The sequence below is a fragment of the Panthera tigris genome, chromosome C1, assembly GCF_018350195.1.
Source record: "Panthera tigris isolate Pti1 chromosome C1, P.tigris_Pti1_mat1.1, whole genome shotgun sequence".
Lineage (NCBI taxonomy): Eukaryota > Metazoa > Chordata > Mammalia > Carnivora > Felidae > Panthera > Panthera tigris.
In genome coordinates, this window is record NC_056667.1 from 9,135,552 (window position 1) to 9,158,215 (window position 22,664).

General features: G+C 48.3%; 1 protein-coding gene across 3 annotated transcripts in view; it reads left to right on the top strand.

Annotated features, from left to right (window-relative positions):
- Positions 1–22,664, top strand: part of VPS13D (vacuolar protein sorting 13 homolog D) — a 255,302-nt gene that overhangs the window by 186,202 nt on the left and 46,436 nt on the right. For all 3 annotated transcript variants that reach the window (XM_042998018.1, XM_042998020.1, XM_042998021.1), the window contains 2 exons: positions 16,632–16,764; positions 19,759–19,954. In XM_042998018.1, coding sequence (XP_042853952.1) covers positions 16,632–16,764; positions 19,759–19,954 — 329 coding nt within the window. The remainder of the gene's footprint in view (positions 1–16,631; positions 16,765–19,758; positions 19,955–22,664) is intronic.

The following is a 22,664-nucleotide window of genomic DNA, read 5'->3' on the forward strand; positions in this document are numbered from 1 at the left end:
AGGGGCGGGGGGAGCAGAGAATTGGAGTCAGAGTTTCAAGTCCTTTCCTGTAGTGCCCTCTGTTGTATAATTAGCTCTTTTGAAGACGCCTCCCCATCCAAGCCAAAGCATGTGGCTGAGAACCAGGGAATGCTTGAAGTCTGTCGGCTTGAGATGCCCAGTGAAGGCATTTCAACTTGGTTCTGGCTCCATGAGCAGAACTGACTACGTAGGAAGTTATAAATAACCTCACATTAACAAATCTGTTCGTTCTTGTGTCTAAACAACAAGTTCACAACTGGATGTGGACCACTGAAAATGCCAGGCTCTGTCCTAGGCACAGCGGAAACCAACAGGAATACAACGCAGGTGCTCCCTGCTCAGGGTCCCAGTCCAGCACAGGAGAAGGTCCTGTAAACGCACGTGTGCGGGGAGCATTGTGGGTGCTGGGACGGAAGTCTGCGCAGGTCCAGCGGGGTAGTAAAGGAGGGGCTGAACCTTTCAACCCAGGGCAGGGAAGGCCTACACGAAGCATGGAATGCCGGTGCCAAATCTTGAAGTTCAAGGAGATGTTGGCCATGTCGACAGGAAGTGGCGGGGGGGGGGGGGGGGAGGCAGGCCTCAAGGGGCACACATGGGGCAACCCAAACAAGGCTTGCTCGGGGATGTGGAGCACGAGGGGAGGTGGCTTAGGAGTACCAGCACCTAGGCAGCGGGCCACGGGGACGGCAAGGCGTGCCGCACAGTCAGCGGGTCTCTTGAGGAGAAGACTGGCCCGCCATTTCAAATCCTTATGTTTCCCTTCCTCTCTCGCCTCCCCCCCACTTACCAGCTCTAAGGGAATTCCAAGGGGAAGAGACGTAACGGAATTTTTCACTTTTTAAGTCTGGTGATGTCATGATTTGCCCAGAATCTGCGCATATAAAATGTTAACTGTTTTGCAAGTATTTTATATATGTGGTAGAACAGTTCCATCTTTCACAGAGGGGGCCAAAACCATCAACAACCCCCACGCCCTCCGGAAAAAACAAACCTAACTGGCTCTTTATATAATTAGAGCCCAAACCAAATCACGGCCTGTTCACAGCAGGTAGATTGCAAATCCAGCCCAACTGTTCTTTCTGGCCGGAGTGACTCGGTCTAGTACTAAGGCCCGGACTGCGTCCAGCCATTTCCAATTAACCTGATATCTGCATCTACACACAGCAGAAAATCACCCTCCCCAAAGCCCAGAGCAAACACACTCCCAAGTCCTGGGTACAGGAGAAGGCGTTTAGGCCTCGCTTAAAACAACTGGGCCAGAAAGGCGGGAAGGAGGCTGTGGCCTTGTTCTTCAGCCGGGCTTTTCCGCCTAATTTGGAGCTCCACAGATGGAATGTTTGCCATCGATCCCCAAACCACGAATTAATTTTTTTCATGGGGAAATCAATTTATCGGACCTCATTTGGTCGGTCTTTTCTGCTGTTCCGCCACGTCCTTTATGGCCAAACTAGATCTGACCTAAATTTGAGAGGGAAGAGCACATTCTGTATTAGAATGTGTTCCGTGACCTTTCTACCCTCCACCCTCTCTTGCCTCATTCTCTCCAGTCAGTAGATTTTTCTCTGGAAATCCCTTCTTTCCTGTGTCCACTCAAGGCAGGTAACAGTGTCCATTTGTATTTGGAATCTTAGTTTTTCACGTACAGATTCAGAGGGGACATTTATCTTGGTGGAGAAACAGCTGCTGTCTCGTTGCCAGTATTTGGGCCAAGGCTACATAGGGCTCCCAGTGACTTCTTGGAACTTGAGCCTCGCGCTCGAAATTGCAGTGTGGGCTGGGGGCTGCCCCAGCTCTTGGGTGGGGAGGATCGGGTCCTGGGTCCTGTGAGTCTCAAGACCAAACTTGGGTTGGGCTGCTTGACAAACGAGATGAAGAAGAGGCTCCTTGGGTAGTAAAACCTGGCAGATGTCCCTCAGGAGTGGGCTCTCCGGTCCTTGCTTCCCCACCTCCATCACCCCGAACTTCAGCATCTGTGGTTGCCACCTGTGTCCTAGACTGGGTAGACCGAGTCACTTGTATAGGAGCTGGAGATGTATGCACAGAACACAAAATTTGCTGTTTCTTTACATTTCTGTTGGGTTCTCAGCACATGATTTATTGCTCTTTTCCATGGGTCATTTTTTTTTAATGTTTATTATTTTTAGAGAGAGCATGAGAGCAGGGGAGAGGTAGAGAGGGGGGGGGGGCGGAATCCCAAGCAGGCTCCACACTGTCAGCATAGAGCCCAATGAACAGTGAGATCATGACCTGAGCTGGAATCAAGAGTCAGACACCAAGAGTCAGATGCCCAACCGACTGAGCCACCCAGGCGCCCTTCCACGGGCCTTTTTCTGCTCAGGAAGGAAAACGTGGTTCTGTACTCACTGACCATATGGAGGTTGGCCTCTCATCCCCTCATCTCTCACAGATGAATAATTTTGGAGTGAGAGGTGTGCCTTCTTTTCACGGAGGTTAATCACCGTCAGGATGTTTGCACAGTAGAGCCAACTGCTGAGTATTCTCTTGTTTGCCTTTTCTCCCTCCAGATCTTTCCTAGCTTCAGTGTGGCCTAGCTGACTCCATCTTGGACACCTTTGCTGGGAATCAGCACCGAGAGTTTTTACGTATAAAGAGGAACTAATACTTGATCACTCCCCATGTGCTGGGCACTTTATGCCATTGTTTCTCCTTTCTTTCAGCCGCTCAGCTCATACCTTGGGGTCATCCTTGACTCCCGTCGTACCACGTCTCAGGGGCGTCCACAGGCCCACTCAGCTGTACCATAGCCTCCCCCCTGCCTCCCTCCTGCCTCCCTCCTGCCTCCCCCCTTCACATCTGTTCTTCAGGCGGCAGCTGGAGCTACCATACACATCGAAGCTCAGCTCAGATCGTGTCATTCCTCAGCTCAGACCCCTCCGGTGGCTTCCCGTTCCAGTCCACGTAGAAAATTAAGATCTGCATGTGGTTTCTTAGGCACTTGCAGCCTGTCCCGTCCTTTGCTAAACTCATCTTGTACCCCTCGCCTCCCTCCACCTCGCTCAGCCCGTCATCGGACCTTCCAGCCGTCTCTCAACTGCCTGCCTCAGAACCACTGCCTTGGGATCTCTGCCCTAGCAGTTCTTTCTTCCTGGAAGGTTCCATAACCCCTTGGTTTTCACCTGTATGTTCTTCGTCCAATCGTTACTTTGTCACCGAAGCTCTTCTTGGTGCCCCCTCCTCCCCCTAAAATTGCACCCCCTGCCTTCCAACACCATCTCTTATCCTCCTTACCTGCTTCATTTCTTACTTAACATTTATTATCACTTTCATTTTATTTACTTATGTGATTGTCTATGCAATTTGCATATAAATCCTATAAGGGATAAAAGTTCTGTCTGTGTTATCCACGGCTGTGTCACCAGCCTTTAGAACGGCCAGCCCTGGCACACTGTTGACTATCAGTATGTTTATGTGTATAGAAGGGAAGAGAGGAAAGGAGGAAAGGAGCCGACAGACCCTGGGAGTTGGGTATTATCTCAGTTTGCGGGTAAGGCACCAAGTCTCCAAGAAGTTGCCCAAGATCACAGAGCCAGTAAGTGAAGGCGGAATTTGAACCCAGAGGTACGACTCCAGACCTGCTGTGATTTCCACTTTCCTGTGCTGTTTCCCTAGAGGGATCTCTGCCTCCCAGGAAGATGCCTTAGAGAGAATACTCGACTGGAATCTCTTCGTCTCCTCCGTGTCATCTGGAGCTTAATATGCAGAATAGACAAGTACCATCAAGGTCCAAAACCAGATGCCCCTCAACATAAGAAAATGTATTTGCATACATGAAGAAGCCCATTTTTAGAAAGACAGACTTTCAAGTCAAATGACGGAATCTTTTTGGTCATTGCTTCCCAAAGCGACTCTGGGTTCATTCTGGGCTCGCTGTGGGCACCAGCACCTGTCCGTTCCAGAGTTGACACTGTCACATGTACGTCCACACCCCACGCCAGGCTCTGTCCATAGCTCTGGGGATGCAAAGGTGGACAAGACAGGCGCAGCACTGGGCGTGCCTTCAACAAGCTTCACCCCGCCCCCGCCCCCCGCCCCCCGCCCCCTTCAAACTTAAAGGGCCACCATCACTGAATCCCTGGAGCGAGGTAGTTTTTACAGGGACCATCTCCCAGTTTCACATTCTCATCTTGTTCTTTGAAGTTCATTTTAAGTGCATCGTGGGCTCCTCTTTGGCTAACAGGAAGTTGTGGCACTTATCTGAAGATTAAGAAACATCCAAGGCGATGAATTCCCGTTTTCCCCTCTCCCTGGCCCTTAGGTAGACTTAACAGAAGTCGTTATGGTCTGAGATCTGCTGAGAGACCCCTTCCTGCCCATCAGCAAAGCCACGGGCACCCTATGCAAAAAAAATGATAGCTCTTCCATCCGTCTCAGGGAATTCTTTCTGTCTTGTCTCCTGCCTTTGCCTTGGGCTTGAAATGGCTTTTGTTTTCTTCCCTAGATGCTGCCTGTTGGATACACCCTTAGGCTTTACACCTGTAGCCCAGGAACAAATGATGCCTGGGATCCTGTCTCTGAGCGAGGTGCTAAGAAACCAGTCTTTAACTGCTACCAAATTTGTTTCCCTCTGTTTCCAGCTTTGTCTGAACTTCAAGGATATTGAAAGACAGACACCATTACCTGTTTTCATCCCTGTCTTGCCTGTCTTGTATTATTTACTCTAGGCACATGCCTTCAGAACCTTCAGTTAATAGAAGAAATAGACAGTGGCAGCAGTGAGTTTAGAACATTCTTGTGAAAGATATGGCCACAGAGGGGGAAACGGAGCGAGTGACAGCTCGAATGGCAGGGAGCTTTTAAAAAAAAAAAAAAAAAGCCCTTTTTTTGTTTGTTTATTTTACAGAGAGAGTACATGTGCATGTGCGAGCTGGGGAGGGGCAGAGGGGGAAAGGGAGAGAATCTCAAGCAGCCTCCATGCTCAGCACAGGGCCCACATGGGGATGTGGGGTTCGATCTCACAACTGTGAGTTCATGACCTGAGCCAAAATCCAGAGTCAGACGCTTAACTCAGGAAGGCCTGAGGAAGGCCTTTTTCAGATAGAACAGATTCCATTATATTTGTCGGTCTGAGAGGAAGAGGCCAGGAAGATTGGAGACATGAGACCTTCCTTCTGTATTTCCATCTTGAGTAACCACAGCTTTTTCTCCCTAAATCCAAACCGCTGCCTTCCGACTATTGTTCTTTGCTTAGGTGAATAGCAGCCATTTGTAAGATAGTCTTGGTTACCTAGAGATAGAGTCTGAGTGGAAGAAATGGACTGAAATTGGAGACTCGGGTACCTTCTGAATTTAATTTTTAGTTGAATAAGCTGTGTCCTTAAAATTTTTAGAGTCAGACCTCTAAACCAGCACTGTCCAATAAAAATATAATATGAGCCACGTAATTTGTATAATTTAAGATTTTCTAGTAGAATTTTTAAAAAAGTAAAAAGAAACATACATGATTTTTACTATTTTTACTTTACCCATAATATCCAAAATATTCTCATTTCAATTTGTAATCAGTATGTAAGAATAATTGAGATGTTTTACATTATTTTTTCACCTCGTCTTTGAAGTCCAGTATGTATTGTATATTTACAGCGTGTCTTTTTTAAAAAATGTGTTTATTTATTTTTGAGTGGGGGGAGAGAGCGCGTGCAGGCATGCGTGTGAGCTGCTTATGCACAAGTGGGGGAAGGGCAGAGAGGGAGAGACGGAGAGAGAGAGAATCCCAAGCGGGCTCCCTGTCATTAGCATGGAGCTGCGTTACAGCGTGTCTTAATTTGTCCCACCACGTATTAAATGCCTCCTAGGACACGTGGTCACCTTGTTGGACATTGTGGCTCTAACCTGAGAGAGGAAACTAAAGTCACATGACAAGACTTGTTACCCCGTGTCTGAATGGAGGATTTTCTTTTTTTTTTTCTTTTCTTTTTTTAACGTTTGTTTATTTTTGAGAGAGATATAGACAGAGCATGAGCAGGGGAGGGGCAGAGAGAGAGGGAGACACAGAATCCGAAGCAGCTCCGGGCTCCGAAGCTGTCAGCACAGAGCCCGACGTGGGTCTTGAACTCAAACTGCAAGATCATGACCTGAGCCAAAGTCAGACACTTAACCGACTGAGCCAGCCAGGCGCCCCAAGATTTCCCTTGTTCTTGTGGGAGGAAGGAAGGTATTGAATAGAGAAAGGACCTTTATGCAGTTGGCTTTTGTCTCCACCATTGCAGTGAGGAGTTTTCTGCAAGGTTCTTAAGAGATGGCCGTCCAAGTCATCTTCCATTGTTTTCCTTAGGTTATTTGTGGGCTTCCGTTTTTTCCTCTTTTCCTGCCTGCTTGCCAAAATTTACAAAACGTTCTGTTCATGATGTTTTTGAATATGGTGGCATTTCACACACAGGCATGATTTTCATAAAGCTAATTTTTATTTTTAAAAATGAATTCTGCCTTTGGTCACATATTTAGAAAACAAGTTCCATAAACATTTTTTAATTCGATAAATAATGTTTTTAAATCATGGAAGAGCCCATCAATAGAGTGTCATATGGTATATGTACAGTTTAAAGGACAAACAAATCCCAGAACCTACCATTCAGTGTAAACGATAGACTAGAATAAGAGAATGTTATAGAGTAGAATATACTAAAAGGTACTAGTACTTTTGAAGCCTCCCTGATCACGTTCCCTTTTTCACTGTTGACTTAAGTGGATTGGCTTTTCTTCCTCATTCCAAGACTTGTTTTTTAGGCCTGAAATCTGTTAACCTGGAAACAGCTCATGCAGCAGGCTTGAAAAACCCTAGATCTCCAGGAAGTAGATGGGTGTGAATTCTGAATGTCCACCCCCAACTCAGCCTTCGTGGGGCTGAAAGACAGCAAAGGCAAGAACGCCTCGTCCTAAAAGGCCACCAAGGAGTTCAGGCGACAGACAAGGAGCGGAGGTTTCTTCGGAGCTGTTGGGAAATAGCTAAACTGCCATTTTATTTTTATTTTAGCCCATCTGAAGGGTTGGAACATTTGAGGCCATTCCTCAAAGAACCTTCTTTTGCCCTTTCCTTGGAGCTGGGGAACAAGCCATGTCTCAGGAGAAATGAGGGAGGGCTTCACGTAAGTGCCTTAGGAGCTGAGCTGCTTCCCCTTCTTATCATAACCCCAAAAAGAGAGGTTCACCTTCTCTTGTTCTCCCAGGTGCCAAACACCAGTTCCGAATGTGGTGTCTTCTGTCACGTTCATCACGCTTGCTAATGAACAACTTCCTGAACACATTGAGGTGTTGGCTTTTGAATGTCTGGTTGTCCCCAGTGCAGACTCTACCCCACCCACCCCCATAAAATGTCGAGTAGTCGTAAAAAGCAGCCCCTTAGCTTCCTCTGTGGGTTCTCTGTGACTCTCCGACAAGTGGGGCTGTCAGGGGTAACGCTGGAGCTACACAGACTAGAGGAGTGGAGGCCGAATGGGACGCACTTGCAGGGTCCTTTCTTACCCAGGAGTGCGGCTGGCTGACGCTCATTCTCTCCCCGCAGCTCTCTTTTGCCTTCATCCCCTCCCCCTTGAATTTGTATCTCCAGATGTGTCACTCACTGGTACGTAGAATGCCCTTGCCGGAGCAGTGGTCTTTGTCTGTAGTCAGGGCCAGACCAGCTGCGACAAAGCAAATCTTTGAGCTCCCCTTCCGCAAGTCCTTCTGTGAGAAGCTGGGATGGAAGAGCAGACCTTTTCTGTGCAAGCAGGGGCTCTCCAAATCACTGGTCCCGACCCTCACCCTAGCTTGGCGTCCATCTTTCTTCCCAGCCGTAAATGGCGCCCACTAGTACCGTGACCGAATGTGGGGTCACACGATCCATGTAATGGACGTCTCCAGAACTTCATCCTTCTCTGGGGCCCATTTCAGATGTGACAGTGATGACTTTGGGGAAAGGAGGAAGTAGGCTACATGGCATAAGGCAAAAAAAGGGGTGATGGAAGGGGGTAGGGTGTTGATGAAGAAAGGGGACTGGAGCCTGACTCTCTTTCTTGTTCAGGGATGTGCATGTAATTTTTCAGAAACTTTAGCATTTCTATGCTTCCCTTAGCTTCCTTCGTTTGTCGCCACCGTTGCTTAGGAAAGGAAAGATGTCTACTTGGCATCTGTATGCGATTTTCACTGGCACTCAGGAAGGAATTTTCCATGGAGGGAATAACAAAAATCATGGTCGGATTCCCTCCGTAGATGACCCAGTGTCAAATATAGGTAGATTCTTAGTAGACTTTTGTTGGAGGTGATCATGGTCTTTCCAGTTTCATCTGTCCAATGGGGATAATAACAGAGCCTACCTCGTAGGGTTGTCCTATGGATTAAACTAATGAATGATTTCAAAGATGGCCAGCCCTTAGAACAATGCCTGATACATTAGTAAACAGTGTTGGTTCATGTTTACAATTCCAGAAGTTACACTATGGTCTTCAGCAGTTGGAAGCTTTCCTTTATTCTGCCTACTCATTTAAAGCTTTACTTATTTAGAGGCGCCTGGGTGGCTCAGTCGGTTAAGCATCTGACTCTTGATTTTGGCTCAGGTCACGGTCTCATGGTTGTGACCTGGAGCCCCGCGTTGTCCAGCTGCACACTGTGGAGCCTGCTTAAGATTCTCTCCTTCTGTCTCCCTTTGCCCCTTCCCTGCTGTGTGTGTATGCGTGCTCTCTCTCTCTCTCTCTTGCTCTCAAAAAATAAAATAAAAAATAAAACTCCATTTATATGAAGAAACCAGGTGGAGACCATTTTCTTTAAAAAAACAAAACAAAACCTCATCAAGATATGTCAAACCCTTGAAATGTATCTGACTTTGTCAGTAAGAAGCCCAGTTTACAATAGTGCCTAGCGTCTCTGATTATTCTTTACGGGGTCATCCACCCCCTTCTTTCCCAGGCTTTTGGCATTAAAGAGAATATATCTATTTATTTGAAATACCAAGTACAAGATTGAAATCCTTGTGACTAGAAATGAGATAAGCTCAAGCTTCTTTTCTGTTGTGAAATGTTCCATTCCATTTCTAGTTTCTGTATTTTGAGATTTCGATCTACGTATAATTGACTTCTTTATGCTTTCCTTTGTTCCAGAACGGGTATAAGGTGATTCCTGTATTATAGGATGAGATATACAGGATTCAGTCAGGGAGGAAGGGGGAGCAGTGCTGTCCTTAGAAGAAAGAGAAGGATTTGCGGTAATAACCGTTGGCATTTACACATCGCTTCGTGTTGTCCCCCCCGCCCCAGTCCTTTTAAAACCAAGGTCTCTTGGGATTCCTGCAGCGACTCTGTGGGTAGTGTTCTTCCTGTTTTATAGATGAAGATGCCGATCCCTGAAGACTGTGCTTTGCTCGTGTTGACCTCGCTGATTACTAGTGACAGAGTTGGGACCAGGATGCCTGCCTTGCTTTTCAAAGCCTGTGTGCTTCCCTAGAGTTGAAATCATTTATTGGCCAAGTCAGCCATTATGGTGTGACCCTTGGAGGGATTTTTTTTTTCCCCCATAACATAATCTATCTCCTGGTTCAGTACTGAGAAACTGGCCATTTAGGCATATTCATATCTTTTCAATTTATGCCTTGTTAGGATGGCAGACGGGAGGTCTCTCATGGGGTGGGAAGACTTACTCTCCTTGACTGGCACCAGCTCTACTGAAACCCACCTTCTGGCTTCTCCTGTGGGCCGCGAGGGATTTTCAGCAGTAGACGAGTAGAGGCCTGGCACCCTCAACGTGATTTCCCCTTCTGGGGAAAAGCTTATGACGGGCTGAAGGTAGGACCCCATCCCATCCCGCAGCTGGGTTTAAAGATTCATCCTGCCCACATGATTCTTTACACCTGGTATAGGAAAAACAGGGAAAATTGAATGTGAGGAAGCCGTGGCACGTGTCTGTTGTTGAACATCAGTCTTCCTGATTCCCCCGTGTATTCTGCTTACTGCTGTGGTTTTAAAGCCTCATAGCCAACTCTGCCCATCCTTTTTGAAGAAAAGGCACAATCCTTTCAGGAGAGTGCCTCAAACCACTCTGAGCTTCTAGATTAATCTGAGACAACATCTGAGTTCAAAACCGGGTCAGAGTTGCAGAATAGCAAGGGAGACTTGCCAATTCAGCAGGCGTGAGTCTTGGGCTAGTTAAGAACCAGGACGATCCTGAGGTCTGACTTTGTTGCTTATGTTGAGAGACCTTGTGTGCCGAGATAATTCTGGGTGGCTTTGGATAACTTTGTTTCTTAACTGCGAAGGAGTGTCTGCTGCCTGATAAGTGTTTATCCATGAAATAGCAACATGGTGTATGTAGGTCCCAGGGTCAGAAGGTTTGTACATCACCAGAGACAAAAAAAAAAAAAAAAAAGCAAGGTCATTGGCTTGGGCCTGTTACTGCTGTATAATGTGAGTCCTAGGTTTAAAAAAGTGTCTTTGTTATTCTTATGCAGGGTCTCTGTGCTGGATTCTTCCTCCTTCCTCTCCTTGCCTTAAGGGCTATATGTAATCATAACCAAGTAGAACTGAAAACAGACAAACCTGTCCCACTTCTAGTGGAGAGGAGAGAGATCCGGGCTCCAAAATTGCCTCTTTCTTGCCAAACCTCAACTTGTTCCATGTCCTTCTTTTTTCCTTTGTTTCTTTATTAATGCCCTTCCCCAGTCCCGGCCGGACCCTTCACCGTCTGGCCGTTTGGTTGGCCTCGTGTCAGCGATTGATCCCCGTTGCTGGCTGGATCCCGTTCCCCGTTAACTCTTGCCTCTTTGCCACAAGGGTCGCAAGAGGGGTTTTCAATGTCAAGGCAACGCCCACACGGAGAATGGGTTCTAAGTGTGGCTCTGGTAACGGTGTGAGAGTGAAGTGGTGATGCCTCGTGTGGAGGACTTGAGGGGTTGGCAGCACGTTTTCTGCTGGTGTCCCAGCAGAGCCGGAAAGGACTCTCGAGCTTAAGCCTCAGCACCACTTGTAAGAAACTTGTAAGAAACTTGTAAAAATCGGGGGCACCTGGGGGGGGGTGGTGCTCAGTCAGTGGAGCGTCTGACCCTTGGTTTCAAATCAGGTCATGATCTCACGGTTTCGGGAGTTTGAGCCCCGCGTCGGGCTCCGCGCTGACGGCGAGAAGCCTGCTTGGCATTCTCTCTCCCCCCTCTCTCTGCCTCTCCCCTCACTCATATTGTCTCTGTCTCTCTCAAAAATGAATAAAAAAAAAAAATTAAGAAAAAGAAACTTGTAAAAATCGGGGGCCCGCTGCTCTGTGCCAGACGCGGTGCCAGGCATTCTGTGCTAGTTCCTTAACCCTTCAGAGCAACCCCTGAGCGTCTCGTGTTTTGCAGCTAGGTAAACCGAGGCTCGAGAGTTGAGCCACGGCCGCCAGGACGCACGTGCACATCGGCCGTGCTCTCAGGCACCGGGCGTACAGCTGCGTTTGCGAGTTGACGTGCCCCCGCTTAGCGGAGCTGACGGCGCCGCCTGGAATCACAGCCAGGCTGGTGGCTGAGCCGTGCGGTCGAACACCTTCCTGGGTGGGAGGACGCGAGACCCCCTCAGACGGCCACGCCCCGGCCCTTCTCTCCCTTTGCCACTATTTGTGGCCACCATTTGCCCTGGTGACGGGAAAGGTACTGTCACCAGCAATTACTCGGTGGAACGAGGACATTAAAGAGGAAATTTCCATTAGGTAAATAACTGTGAAAGAAGAACACCAGAGAAGCGGGGGGCGGGGGTGGGGGGGGGGAATTCAAGCCCAGGCTCCTGTTACACTGGCCAAATATCTCTGGCATCCCATGCTTGCTGAATATCATAAAAGGGTCAGGAAAACTGATCGGAGCAAACAGAGGGACACAGCGTGAATTTTTCTCTTGCATTATTCCAGCATCTACTTGAATTTCAGTTTTGTAAAACCAACTGTCCCGAGCCTGGCCCCAAACCCCGGGCTAATTTGTAGCGGCTCCATTTCTATGGACAATGGGATTCTTTCTGGAAGGTGGGGTATTGACACTGGGTACGTCAGCCACGCAGTAGAACTGGCATCTTGAAGCGCCTCTGAGATTTTTTTACCCCCCGGTTGAAGATAGGGCTTTCCAGAAATTAAGGACTGCCGACTGTGGCCAGAATTCACAAGCGTGGTGTATGCTAAAGCTTCCTTCAGTGAAAGAAAGGACAAAAATCCGTGTTGTTTTCACAAGTGTAAGAGCAGATTTTCTGAAGGACGTTGTGTTCCTTGGAAGCTTTCTAGTCTTCTGTGGACTTGAAATCGCTACAAAATGGGCTATATTGACCTACGTCTCCCCCAAAGCTCCTTCTGGTGTCCAGGTATCGTTTTTACCAAGGAGAGTTACAAATTGTCTACATATTTCCCTCTGAGTGCTAGTCCTTCCCCAGCGTGCGAGCCTGGCCCATGCTGTCTGTCCCGGGCTTTTCTGCCCCTGGGCGCATAGCTTCCGCTTCTCCAGGGATGCACCTGCCAAGTCCTGCATATACACACCATCTCGCTTAACCCTCAACAGCCCCACGGGACCTGATTATTTCCATTTTGCAGGTGAAGAAATGGAAGTTCAGATAACGCAGTACTGTTTTCATTGGATGCCTTGTATGTATCAGGTTCTGTGCTCAGTGCTTCACGCATATTGTCTAATCGTTCCGGCATTCCCCGTGGGTGGATATTCTCATTCCCATTTTGAAGATGAGGACACAGGCTCCCAGAGGTGAAGTTACTTGTCCATGATCTCACGACTATTCAGTGCCACAGAATCCAAAGTCAGGTGTGAAGTTATTTCCGAGGTCCTCGGAGGCAGGAGGCAGAAGCCATCTCTGATTGAGGACTCTCGTGTGCTAGCCTAGCGCACAGTATGTGTTCTGTACATGTTTGATTGCTTGGTGGGTCAGTGCATCGCTGCTTTGTGCTTGCTCATATCCTTACGGTTTTCAGCCTTTCCCCTGCTGCCTCTGAGATTAGTTTTCCCCTTATCTGAATCTCTGCTTCCAAGCTTCACTCCCCATTTTGACATCCATGAGCATTCCCAAGAGCATCTGCTCTGAAGATATTTCAAAGTGAGTTTGAGTCTCGTTGCATTTGGCTTTTCTTTTTAAAATACACAGGCAGAACTGGGGGTGGGGCGGTAACGGATGTCCTGCCCAGTCACCGCCACACGGCACACCGTGGCTGTCATGGGCACCCCGGCTGTGTTTTGACGATCGTGTTCTAACTCAAGGACACGGGTGAAATAACACTTCCCAGCCTCAGAGAAGACCAGTACCGGAGGGCACCGTACAGAGTCCTTTTACTGGAATCCCCGCCCTCTCCAGCCCGTGTTCTTACCCTGTCTTTGAGGGAGAAATAAGATACGGGGTATGATTTATTTTCCCACTGAGGTGGGGAATGAGAGAGGTGGAATTGAGTATGACTAAGTGCTCCCACAGTGAGAGAAGGCCACAAGCTTTTGGTGCCCCGGATTCATACTCAGAAGCCCGGTGGACTGGCCCAAGGCCCAGCCTCTTTGACCACGGCACCCGTCAACTCACTGGTTTCAGATTAGTTCTTATAAAGAGTCTCTCCCCGTAAAATCTGATTAACCTCTAATCAGTACGGGTTTGGCTGGATCATGGATTTCAACATCTTCCCATTTCCTGAGTTGTCAGTCACCGTTACAGGGATGAAGACTTTGGTAATAGTTTCCTGCTAATAACATTCTTTGTGTCCCTTACGTGGACCCACAAGTGACAAAAGACAAGTCCAGTTGGCTTTCGTGAATAATTTGTTTACCCACAGAGAAGTGGGAATTCAGACAGAAGTCCTAGGGTAAGTAAGCTGAGTAGGTGTGGGCACCTTTCCACAGCTACGAAGCACACAGAAGAATCCAGCATTTAGAGGAAAGAGTGATCTCTCAGGTCATCTTACCCCATCCCTGCTGTGGTCGATGTGGTATTTTTATACTGAGAACACCCGGGTCCAATCAGTGCTGGGGGAGTGAAGGGGCAGTAGCAGAATCACTTGGCAGTTAAGCTTTTGGCGCGAGCTCGCTCCCAAACCTCGGGTATTGAACTCGTGTTGGGGGTGGGGGCGGGGGTGGGGGCGGGCAGTTTGCCTAGAGGATTCTATCATATTTTCTTAGGGGGGGCGGAAAGTGTTATAGGATTTCTCATTTCTTCCTAGTCAGCAGCCAGAAATCCGTAGTCAGGACCTTATCTGTTCCAAGGACAGACCTCTTTTCAAGGAAAACGAGAGTCTGAGGAAGTGGGAGAGACCCGGACAAAACCCCGGAAGGAGCGTGGGTGCCGCTGGGCACTCTTCAGGCAGAACACGCGCCTCTGGAAACATCGCGCTTCCGAGAAGGGCTCTCTCACTGGCCGCTGCCTCACCTCTTCTGTGGCATCAGGGAAAAGTGTTTTTGTCCAGACCCTGAGTGGAGAACACCGGCACACCGGCAGCCTACATAGTTCCAGAATGTAGCAGGGACTCCCTTTTTTTTTTTTTTTTTTTTTTTTTTTTTTTTACCCTTAAAACAAGGGTCACATTTTCCTCTTCTCCCTCCATTTGCAAGTCTTTCGGTTTGTGTTGCAGACCCTCATTGCTGTCCGTCTCACGTATGGGGTTGTTACCTTCCCAGTGAGACCGTCATCCTCGAGAATAGGTCCAAGGCTGTATTTGTGTCCCCAGCAGTACATAAATCTGGGCCGGGCCCACAGTAAGTGCTTAATAAAGATGTCCTGACTTGGATCGTAGATCACACACTGTCAGAGCTGGAAAGGATTTTGGAAACCACCAAATCCAGCACTCTAATTTTAAAGATGGTACCACTCCAGAAACTCATTTTGGAGGCTGGTGTTTATCTGCTGGAAAGGGGGTGGGGGGGGCGGGTTTGTTTTTGTTTATGTTAAAGCCTAGTGCAAATGACCATAATTCTAAACCTTTGAAAGGCTTTCTTCATGGTGCAGGATGTTCCCGCTGGGACTAGTAGCTGACTAATAATAACAGTAAGAATGCTGACTGGATGCCATACCCTGAGCCCCTGTCACTAATTCTTCCAGCCACGTAGCAGCGTTGGTACCATCGTCACTCTGCAGATGCCACCGGGGAGGCTCGGCAGGAGGGCACCTCGCTCAGGCTCCTGTAGCTACGGGAGTGGTTGAGGCAGGACTCGAATCCGGTCTGGTCAGATGCCCAAACTCATGGCTCACGGTGGCTCTCAGACGGGATCCCTGACTAAAGCCCCATTTATTGATTCACAGTGCTGGCTTTGCAACATCCCGTGGCGTCTCCATCCTAAAGGCAGCTGGAAAATTAATTTTCATTAACTTTAGCTCTCCAGTTAGACACGGAGAGACAGGGGAGGCAAGGCCTAAAGCAAATAATGATAGGGGCTGCATCTCCAGAAAGGTCAGTAATTACTGCCCTGGATTGTAAAAGCATTTAGGCTGAGTGAAAGGAATGTGTGTTCCCCTCTCTTGCTCCAGAAACCATTGCTTTACCTCGAGTTGCTGGTTCTTCCCCTCGTCTTTCTTCTGGGCCCAGAACTCCCCCTTTCCTGTCCCTTGTGTCACAAAGCCTCAGGCCTGGTGGCTTCCAGGACATACCTGTGTAAAAAGTGTCCCTCGCCAGACCAGTGTGAAACAGGCCCCGAAGGCCGGGCTGCCCAGTGTACTCGGCCTTCAAGGCAGGCTGTTCGCCTTGAATCTTTGCGCTGAGCTCTATGTCTAAATAGCATTCCTGTGAGTTTTCTGAAAGGTTAGTCCTGGGTCACTGGCACTTAACCCACTTGTTTTGGTAGATCCTTCCCGAGAAGGTTAATTATATATTTGATATCCTTTCCTCTTTATGCCTGAATGATGAGGATAAGTACCCTGTGGTTTATTAACTGTCACTTTAAACCTTTTCAGATTGTCTTGTGACAAAACAGAGTTTTATGTCCTTTTTATCCAGCTTTGACGGATGAGACAGCTTCTCTGGTAAAAGAATGCCAGGATAAATAAGATCTTTCCCTGATTTGTGGGGGAGGATTTTGCACTGGAAGTCATGAGTTCAAGTCTGCCATTTCGTACGAAAGGTGACCTGACCTGTTAGCCTTTCCATATACTTCATTTTCCCTTGTGGACAAATGGGGCCGGGCACCTCGGCACTCGGTACTTGCCGAAGAAGTGAAAGAGAAGACATCGCTTTAGGGCAGTTGATGTCTCTAAAAGGTTTGGCACCAAACCCTAAAGCAACAAGGTGCCATCTTTCCTATTTTGAATCCCACTGATTTCTCTGCGCAGAGAGCCTCTGTCCTTAACATTATAGAATCCCAATACGTCCCTCTCCCCCACGGGGTCATTTTGGAATACGTTTAATTTTTTTCAGTAAATTTGCAGTAGGACCGTGGAAGGTGGATGCCATTAGGGGCGGTTAGTAGACGTTTTGCGAACCTCGTGTCCACCCGTGTCCGCGTCCTCCAATCTTGTGCGTCCAGTGCCTTGAGAACCAGTCTCCTGGGACACACGGTATCTGTGACTCAGCAGTTAATCTCTCTCTCCGTTGGTATTTACTGAATCCCAGCTAGGAGCAAGGGAAGGTGTTTATGTAAAATCATTAAAATAGCAAAAACAGCGCCGAGGCTTTAAAACCCTTTTCCTTCCGTGTTTGATCCGTTCCAGTTTGCGGGGACGCTGTCGGACGGCTTAGGGAAGACGATGGACAATCGGCATCAGTCAGAGCGGGAGTACATCAGATACCACGCGGCCACGAGCGGGGAGCACCTCGTAGCCGGCATCCACGGCCTGGCTCACGGTAAGTCACGGCTGCCGGGAGAACGGCTCTCCTGCCACAGTTCCTCGGGGCCCTTTTCACCCATCTGATGGCAAGCGGACATCCAGGCCGGGAGCTTGGTGTACCCGAGAGCCTTCCAGGCTGTCCTATTGTACCCTCCTCGCAACTGAAATGTTACAGCCTGTGGCAAGCCTTCATTTATTTTCCACACGTTGCACACATTGCGATCCCTTCCTGTTCTTTGGCTTCTGTTCCCAAAATGTGATACGGTATCATCATTTGAACCCCTTTCTAGAATGCGGAATTGCCGCTTCGATACCCGCCTCCTGCTTACTGAGCGTTCCTTCCGTGGCAAGTGAAATGTGAAACCGGCTGCCGGGTTTGTGGCCCAGATGTTTTTGAGTCTTGTGTAAATGCACACTCACCTGGATTGTAAATGCAGGTGTCCAAGAGATGTAGGTGATGGCATGGATGTATTAAGCCTCTGAATTTGTATGAATTCTGCCCTTTACTGCTCTACCTCCGAGTCATTTGCCCTTTGTTGTGTTTTTTCTCCACAACTTCTTAGTGTGACATCCAAGGCCCTTGGAAATGCAAACCCAGCCAACTTGGCCAACCACTGTCCCCCAGCCATGCTGTATTTCAGCCACCCGACGCCCAGTGTTGTTCCCCAGACGTGCCTTGCTCACTCAGTTCATTCTGCTCCCTTCCCCTGCCTCACTTCCTTGTCAGGCAGAGTCCAACTCAACCTAGAAGTCTCCACTCAAGTGACGTTTGCTCCACTGTCCCCAGTCAGAATTAATGACGATCAGGGCACACGTGGCAGTCTAGGTCATGTCTCTAGCCAGCTGTGTGTGTGTCTTGCTTTCCTGATAGATGGGGAAGGTCAGGAGAGCAGAAAGACCATCGTGTGTTCACCTTTGTACTTCAGACCCTCACACGATACCTGGCATACAGTTCATGCTTATAGTTAGGTTAGGATGGTTAGGAAACTGCGCTGTTGGTACCAGATTCTTAGAAATAATCTGAAGCTATCAGAAGTCGTATCAAGACTGATCAAGTTCAGATTATCTGCATTTGGAAGAAGGAGGAATGTGGAGAAGAAAAAGAAAAAATAATTCTTTTCAGGCTTGGGACACAACGTTTAGGACAGGGTTTTTGTTTATCGGTTTTCCTCACTTGTGAGGTTTGGCTCAAAATGCCTTTACTTTTCTTAAGCCTGCCCAACTGGAGAGGGAGCTGCCCCAAAGGAGACATTCAAGCCAGGAGTAAAATTTAGCTGAAATTAATGTGTTCACGGACTCAAAAAGTTGGTTGCTGGGCAGCCGTGTGGGGTGAAAGGTTTCCTCATTCTTCCTAGTAAATATAATGATAGTGCATGGGAGTCGGAGGAACTGTGTTCTTAATGAATGTAAAATGCTTTACTGTGCATAATTGCCTTTACCTGTCTAGCATCCTTGGGATGTGGAGAGAAAATATAGCTGTCCTCACTTTTCAGATGGACACGACAGTGTGCTGAAAAAAATGGATGATGGGTTCAAGGTTGGTTGCAAAATCCCCTCCAACCACGGACCATTCATACAGTATGTGCAGCATCTCCAGGAACAGGTAGCCTCATCCAAGGAGTTTCCGTGAAGCTCTGGATTGTATGCGAGTGACATCCTTTTTCCTTCAGGAAGAAACCATTGTTTTTTGTTTTCGTTTTTGTTTTTTAATTAATTAATTTATTTGGAGAGAGCAGGGAAAGGGCAGAGAGAGAGGGAGAGAGAGAGAATCCCAAGCAGGCTCTGCGCTGTCAGTGCAGAACCCGACGTGGGGCTTGATCCCTTGAACCGCGAGATCAAGACCTGAGTCGAAATCAAGAGTCAGACACTTAACCGACCGAGCCACCCAAGTGCCCCCAGGATGAAAAAAATTCTTAAATGATAACAAGAACCAGAATCCATTCAGTCTCCTTGTTTTAAAAACTGGGAGTCTGGCTCAGTTTTCTCTGCAGACCCTGCTTGTGCCAGGTTCAGTAATGTCTGCCTCTCTGTGAATGTGGTTCCAAAGGTTGGGAGAGGACCGTAGCCTCACTGGAGCAAGCGGACCCAGAATCCAAAAGAAACGCTATGGATTGTTAGTGCTGTTAGTGCGTTCTCACCCAGGGGATTTCCTTTGCCGATTTGTCTCACTAGAGCTGAAGAGTCTAGAGAGCTTCCTCATGCCCCCACCGTCAAAGGGTAAACATCCTGTGAGTGTCCCTGGCACACATCCTGGAAGTGCTCCCTGGACAGGGCCCCCCTTCTTCCCTGTAGCCCCTGTGTCATCTCCAGCCTCTGCCAACCTCTGGCCACTTTTGAGGCTCTTTAAGGTCATTGCTGTCAACTTTCAAAATGTTCGGAATGTCTCTCTGACCCAGGTTGGTCTTTGGAACAGACTCCATTGAGAGCCCTGGCTGGTTTTGGCAGCTCTTGGTTGGGCGGGGGGGAAGGGGGGGGTGCCTTTCATCAAGGCCTCATGATTTACTCATTACCTAAACCCAATTTCAGCAAAGCATGCAGTCGTTTTTACCCGTTTCAAACTTCTGGTGGTGTTGGCCAGTCACATAGTGTTCTTGGAAAACTGAGGAGCTGTATTTAGTTCTCTCTGCCTTATATTTCATGGGGTCCCAACTTTCCCCAAAGTCTGTTGGTTTAGTCCTACTGTCCGTGTCGTCTCCTGATGGCCCGTATGCTTCCCAAACTCTGAAACTGGAAAGTAGCCACTGTGAACCTGTTAGGTTTTCTGTGATTTTTTAAACTGGAACACACTTTACTTGAGACTGACGTGTGATATTTACTCTCAGACTCTCAACTTGGTGGGCAAGCCTACTGGGTTTCCCAGCTAGAGTTGGCCTGCCTGTAGCCTATTAAGAAGTCGACCGAATGTCCCTAAGTTACCTTGCCGGGTGCATGGAATTGATGAGGTTCGGCTTTAAATGCTTTTGCTTTGTCCTTGGCCAGGTTACAACAGCCCTTGTTTCTTTTGCTCTAGGTATCATTGGTGGATTGACCAGTGTGATAACCTCAACAGTGGAAGGAGTGAAAACAGAAGGGGGTGTCAGCGGTTTCATATCTGGCCTTGGAAAAGGACTCGTGGGCACTGTAACTAAGCCAGTGGCAGGCGCCCTGGATTTTGCATCAGAAACAGCCCAGGCGGTGAGAGACACAGCCACTCTCAGTGGCCCCAGGTCAGTGGTCACGGAGGGAGTCGCTTTTGCAATTTCCATCCCAGATATGCTGCCTCTCCTGATCCATGCTGATGTGTTTAATCATATACTTTCCACCTTAATGATGTGATTTTTTTAAAACTTGAATCCATGTATCTAAAATTTCTGACCTGCCTAATATAAATATGTGAAAATAAGGTGCAAACATCGGGCATGAATCGCTTCTCAGCCTTTTGGCTAAGATCAAGTGCAAAAATCGGGCGTGAATTTTTTGAGAACTACATCTGTATCTATCCACCTGTATCTGCGTCTGTCATTTATGTATATATAAAATATTGGTTTTCTCGTTAGAGGGGTCAGAAGTAGAATTGCACCGTTACAGATCTCCCGTTCACCAAACGAACTGGATCCCCATATGCCCACTAAGAGAACTGTGGGGCTGCAGGCTGCATCTGGCTCCTGGGCTCCTGGCATGGTTTTAGGGTCCCTGTCTTGCAGTTCCCCATGTGGGTCTGCCCTTTCTCTGTTCTCCCTCCACTCGGACATGCCAGCCGGCCCCCAGCCTCATAAAGGAATTCCACAGGCAGGTTGGCAGCTTCACTGTGGGATGCAATCTTGCCTCGATGCCAGCCAAGATGGGAAACCAGGGGCAGCCCGCATGGCTCCACATCCCACAGAATCCAACTGCTTGAGCACAGCTCCTCGTGTCAGTCGCCTATTTGAGCCTTCCTTTTTCAGAGTGACTAATTGGGGATCTTATCAACAAAGGCTATAATGAATGTTACAGTTCCCAGCCAAGCTGGACGCCACTTAAGCCCAGAAGGATTTTGCTGCTCCCCGGTTAATAGATATTCCCCAAGTGGATTAGCGTGCCCTTTTAGAATGCCTCGGGCCTGGGCCTTATCCACACCCTGCCGCTCCCTCGAATAGGATTTGAAGTGAAATCGTCCCCAATTAAAGTGAATCCATTTGTCTGTCACCAGAAAACCTTCCTGATGACACATTACTGCAGGGGAAATGCTTAAGATTGTGGACTGGGACCATGTAATATGTTCTGCCAGAATGTCTTCCATCTGGAAGCAGCTGCTTTTTACAAAAGGATCTGTGGCGTTTGCTTTAGTTAAGTGACATTCTATTCTCAGATACAGACCTAGAGCAATCCCGGAGTATATTTTGAAGCATTTACGGAGGCGGGGGGAGGGGCAGTAGGGAGGCTTCAAAAGTATTAGTTTTTCTGCGTCTGCTGGAAACCCCAGAAGTCTACCCCCAGTATTTCATCAGGACAGTAAGACCTGATGACCATATGAGTACAAGCAGGCAACCCCTACGAATTCCAAAGGAACCGTCCTTATTCATGAAATCCCCAAGCGGTCAAGGGATTGAGTGTTTGTTTCACAAGGGGTCTGAGGTACGTGTGTTTAATTTTTTAAATTTCGTTTTGTGCTGGGAACTTCAGTGGTGTTGACCAGAAAGAAATAAGTCGACATTTCTATAGTGTGGAAGTCTTGGTAAAGTTTTGCCTTTATCGAGTGTGCCTTTATCGAGAAAGGCATAAAATGGCTGCCGCAGCAAGAAAGGTGTCCTTGCCATGTTCACTGGTTGCCCAGCATTGCCACAGCAGGGTCTACTTTGTGTCACCCATGTATCCCGTCAGTCATTCATTTCCAGTCAGTAAATACCAATGGAACATTTTCTACGAACTCAGCGTTGGGAACACGGCAGAGCGCAAGGCTGGCCCTGCCTTCAAAGGGCTTACAGTCCAGTGGGGAAGCAAACTTAAAACAAGACTCATACAGTCATCCTAGTAATCCTAATTTGTGGAAATTCTGACAAATGACGCAGGAGATGTCCAGGGTGCTGTGAGACTGTGTCATTGGAGAAGGCGCGGGGGAGAAGGAGGTCGGCCAACCTGGGGTCCATGGGGTCAGGAAAGGCTCTTCTAGGGTAGTGCTGTTTAGAAGTCCAATGCGCTGTGCGTTGTGCCCCGGGACCCCCTGGGAAGTGCTGGTCGGGATGAAGCCTGAAGTGGACGTGGGGGTGGGCCAGGTCAAGGGAAGAGAGAATCACATTCCAGATAAAAGGGGTACAGGAAACTATATGACTTGCCTAAACACAAACAGTAGCCGGGCATTCTAATCGCAGTTTGGCTGCAAATTTCCCGGAACAGCTGTCTTCGTAGCCCTTCGCTCCCAGAACAAAAGCTATGGTGGGAAGCGAGGAGCAGCCAGGTAGTCCGCCTGGGGACGTGGGAGCTTAAGTGAGGGGGAAAGAAGCTTCTGCATCTCCTCTCCGTTCTCAGAGGAGCCACGAGCAGGAGAACCACGGCCGAAGCTAGCAGAGGTGCGCAGGGCACGTGCTGGACCATCTAATGGGAGCCTCGGAGAGCTTTGGCCCTTTACCCTTTATCGCACTAAAAAGGCATTACAGCTTCTGCTGAGACACGTGGACCAGTTTCCCTCTGTCCATTTGTCTAGGTCCCAGAGTAGGTTATTAGTGAGGATCTGTGTGTTAGAGAGAAAAGAACACTTCGCCTGGAGAGCCGTAGGTCTGGGTCCCCACCCCCTTGTTAGCTTCGGGCCCTTGGTCAAGTCTCCTCACCTCCCTAAGCCTCAGTTTTTTCATCTATAAATTGGGGATAAATATACCTGTCCCTTCATTCTCTCTCAGAGGTCTGAAGCCCAACCAGAATTATTTTAATGTGGCTGCCATAAGGAGCTATAAACTGCTGGAC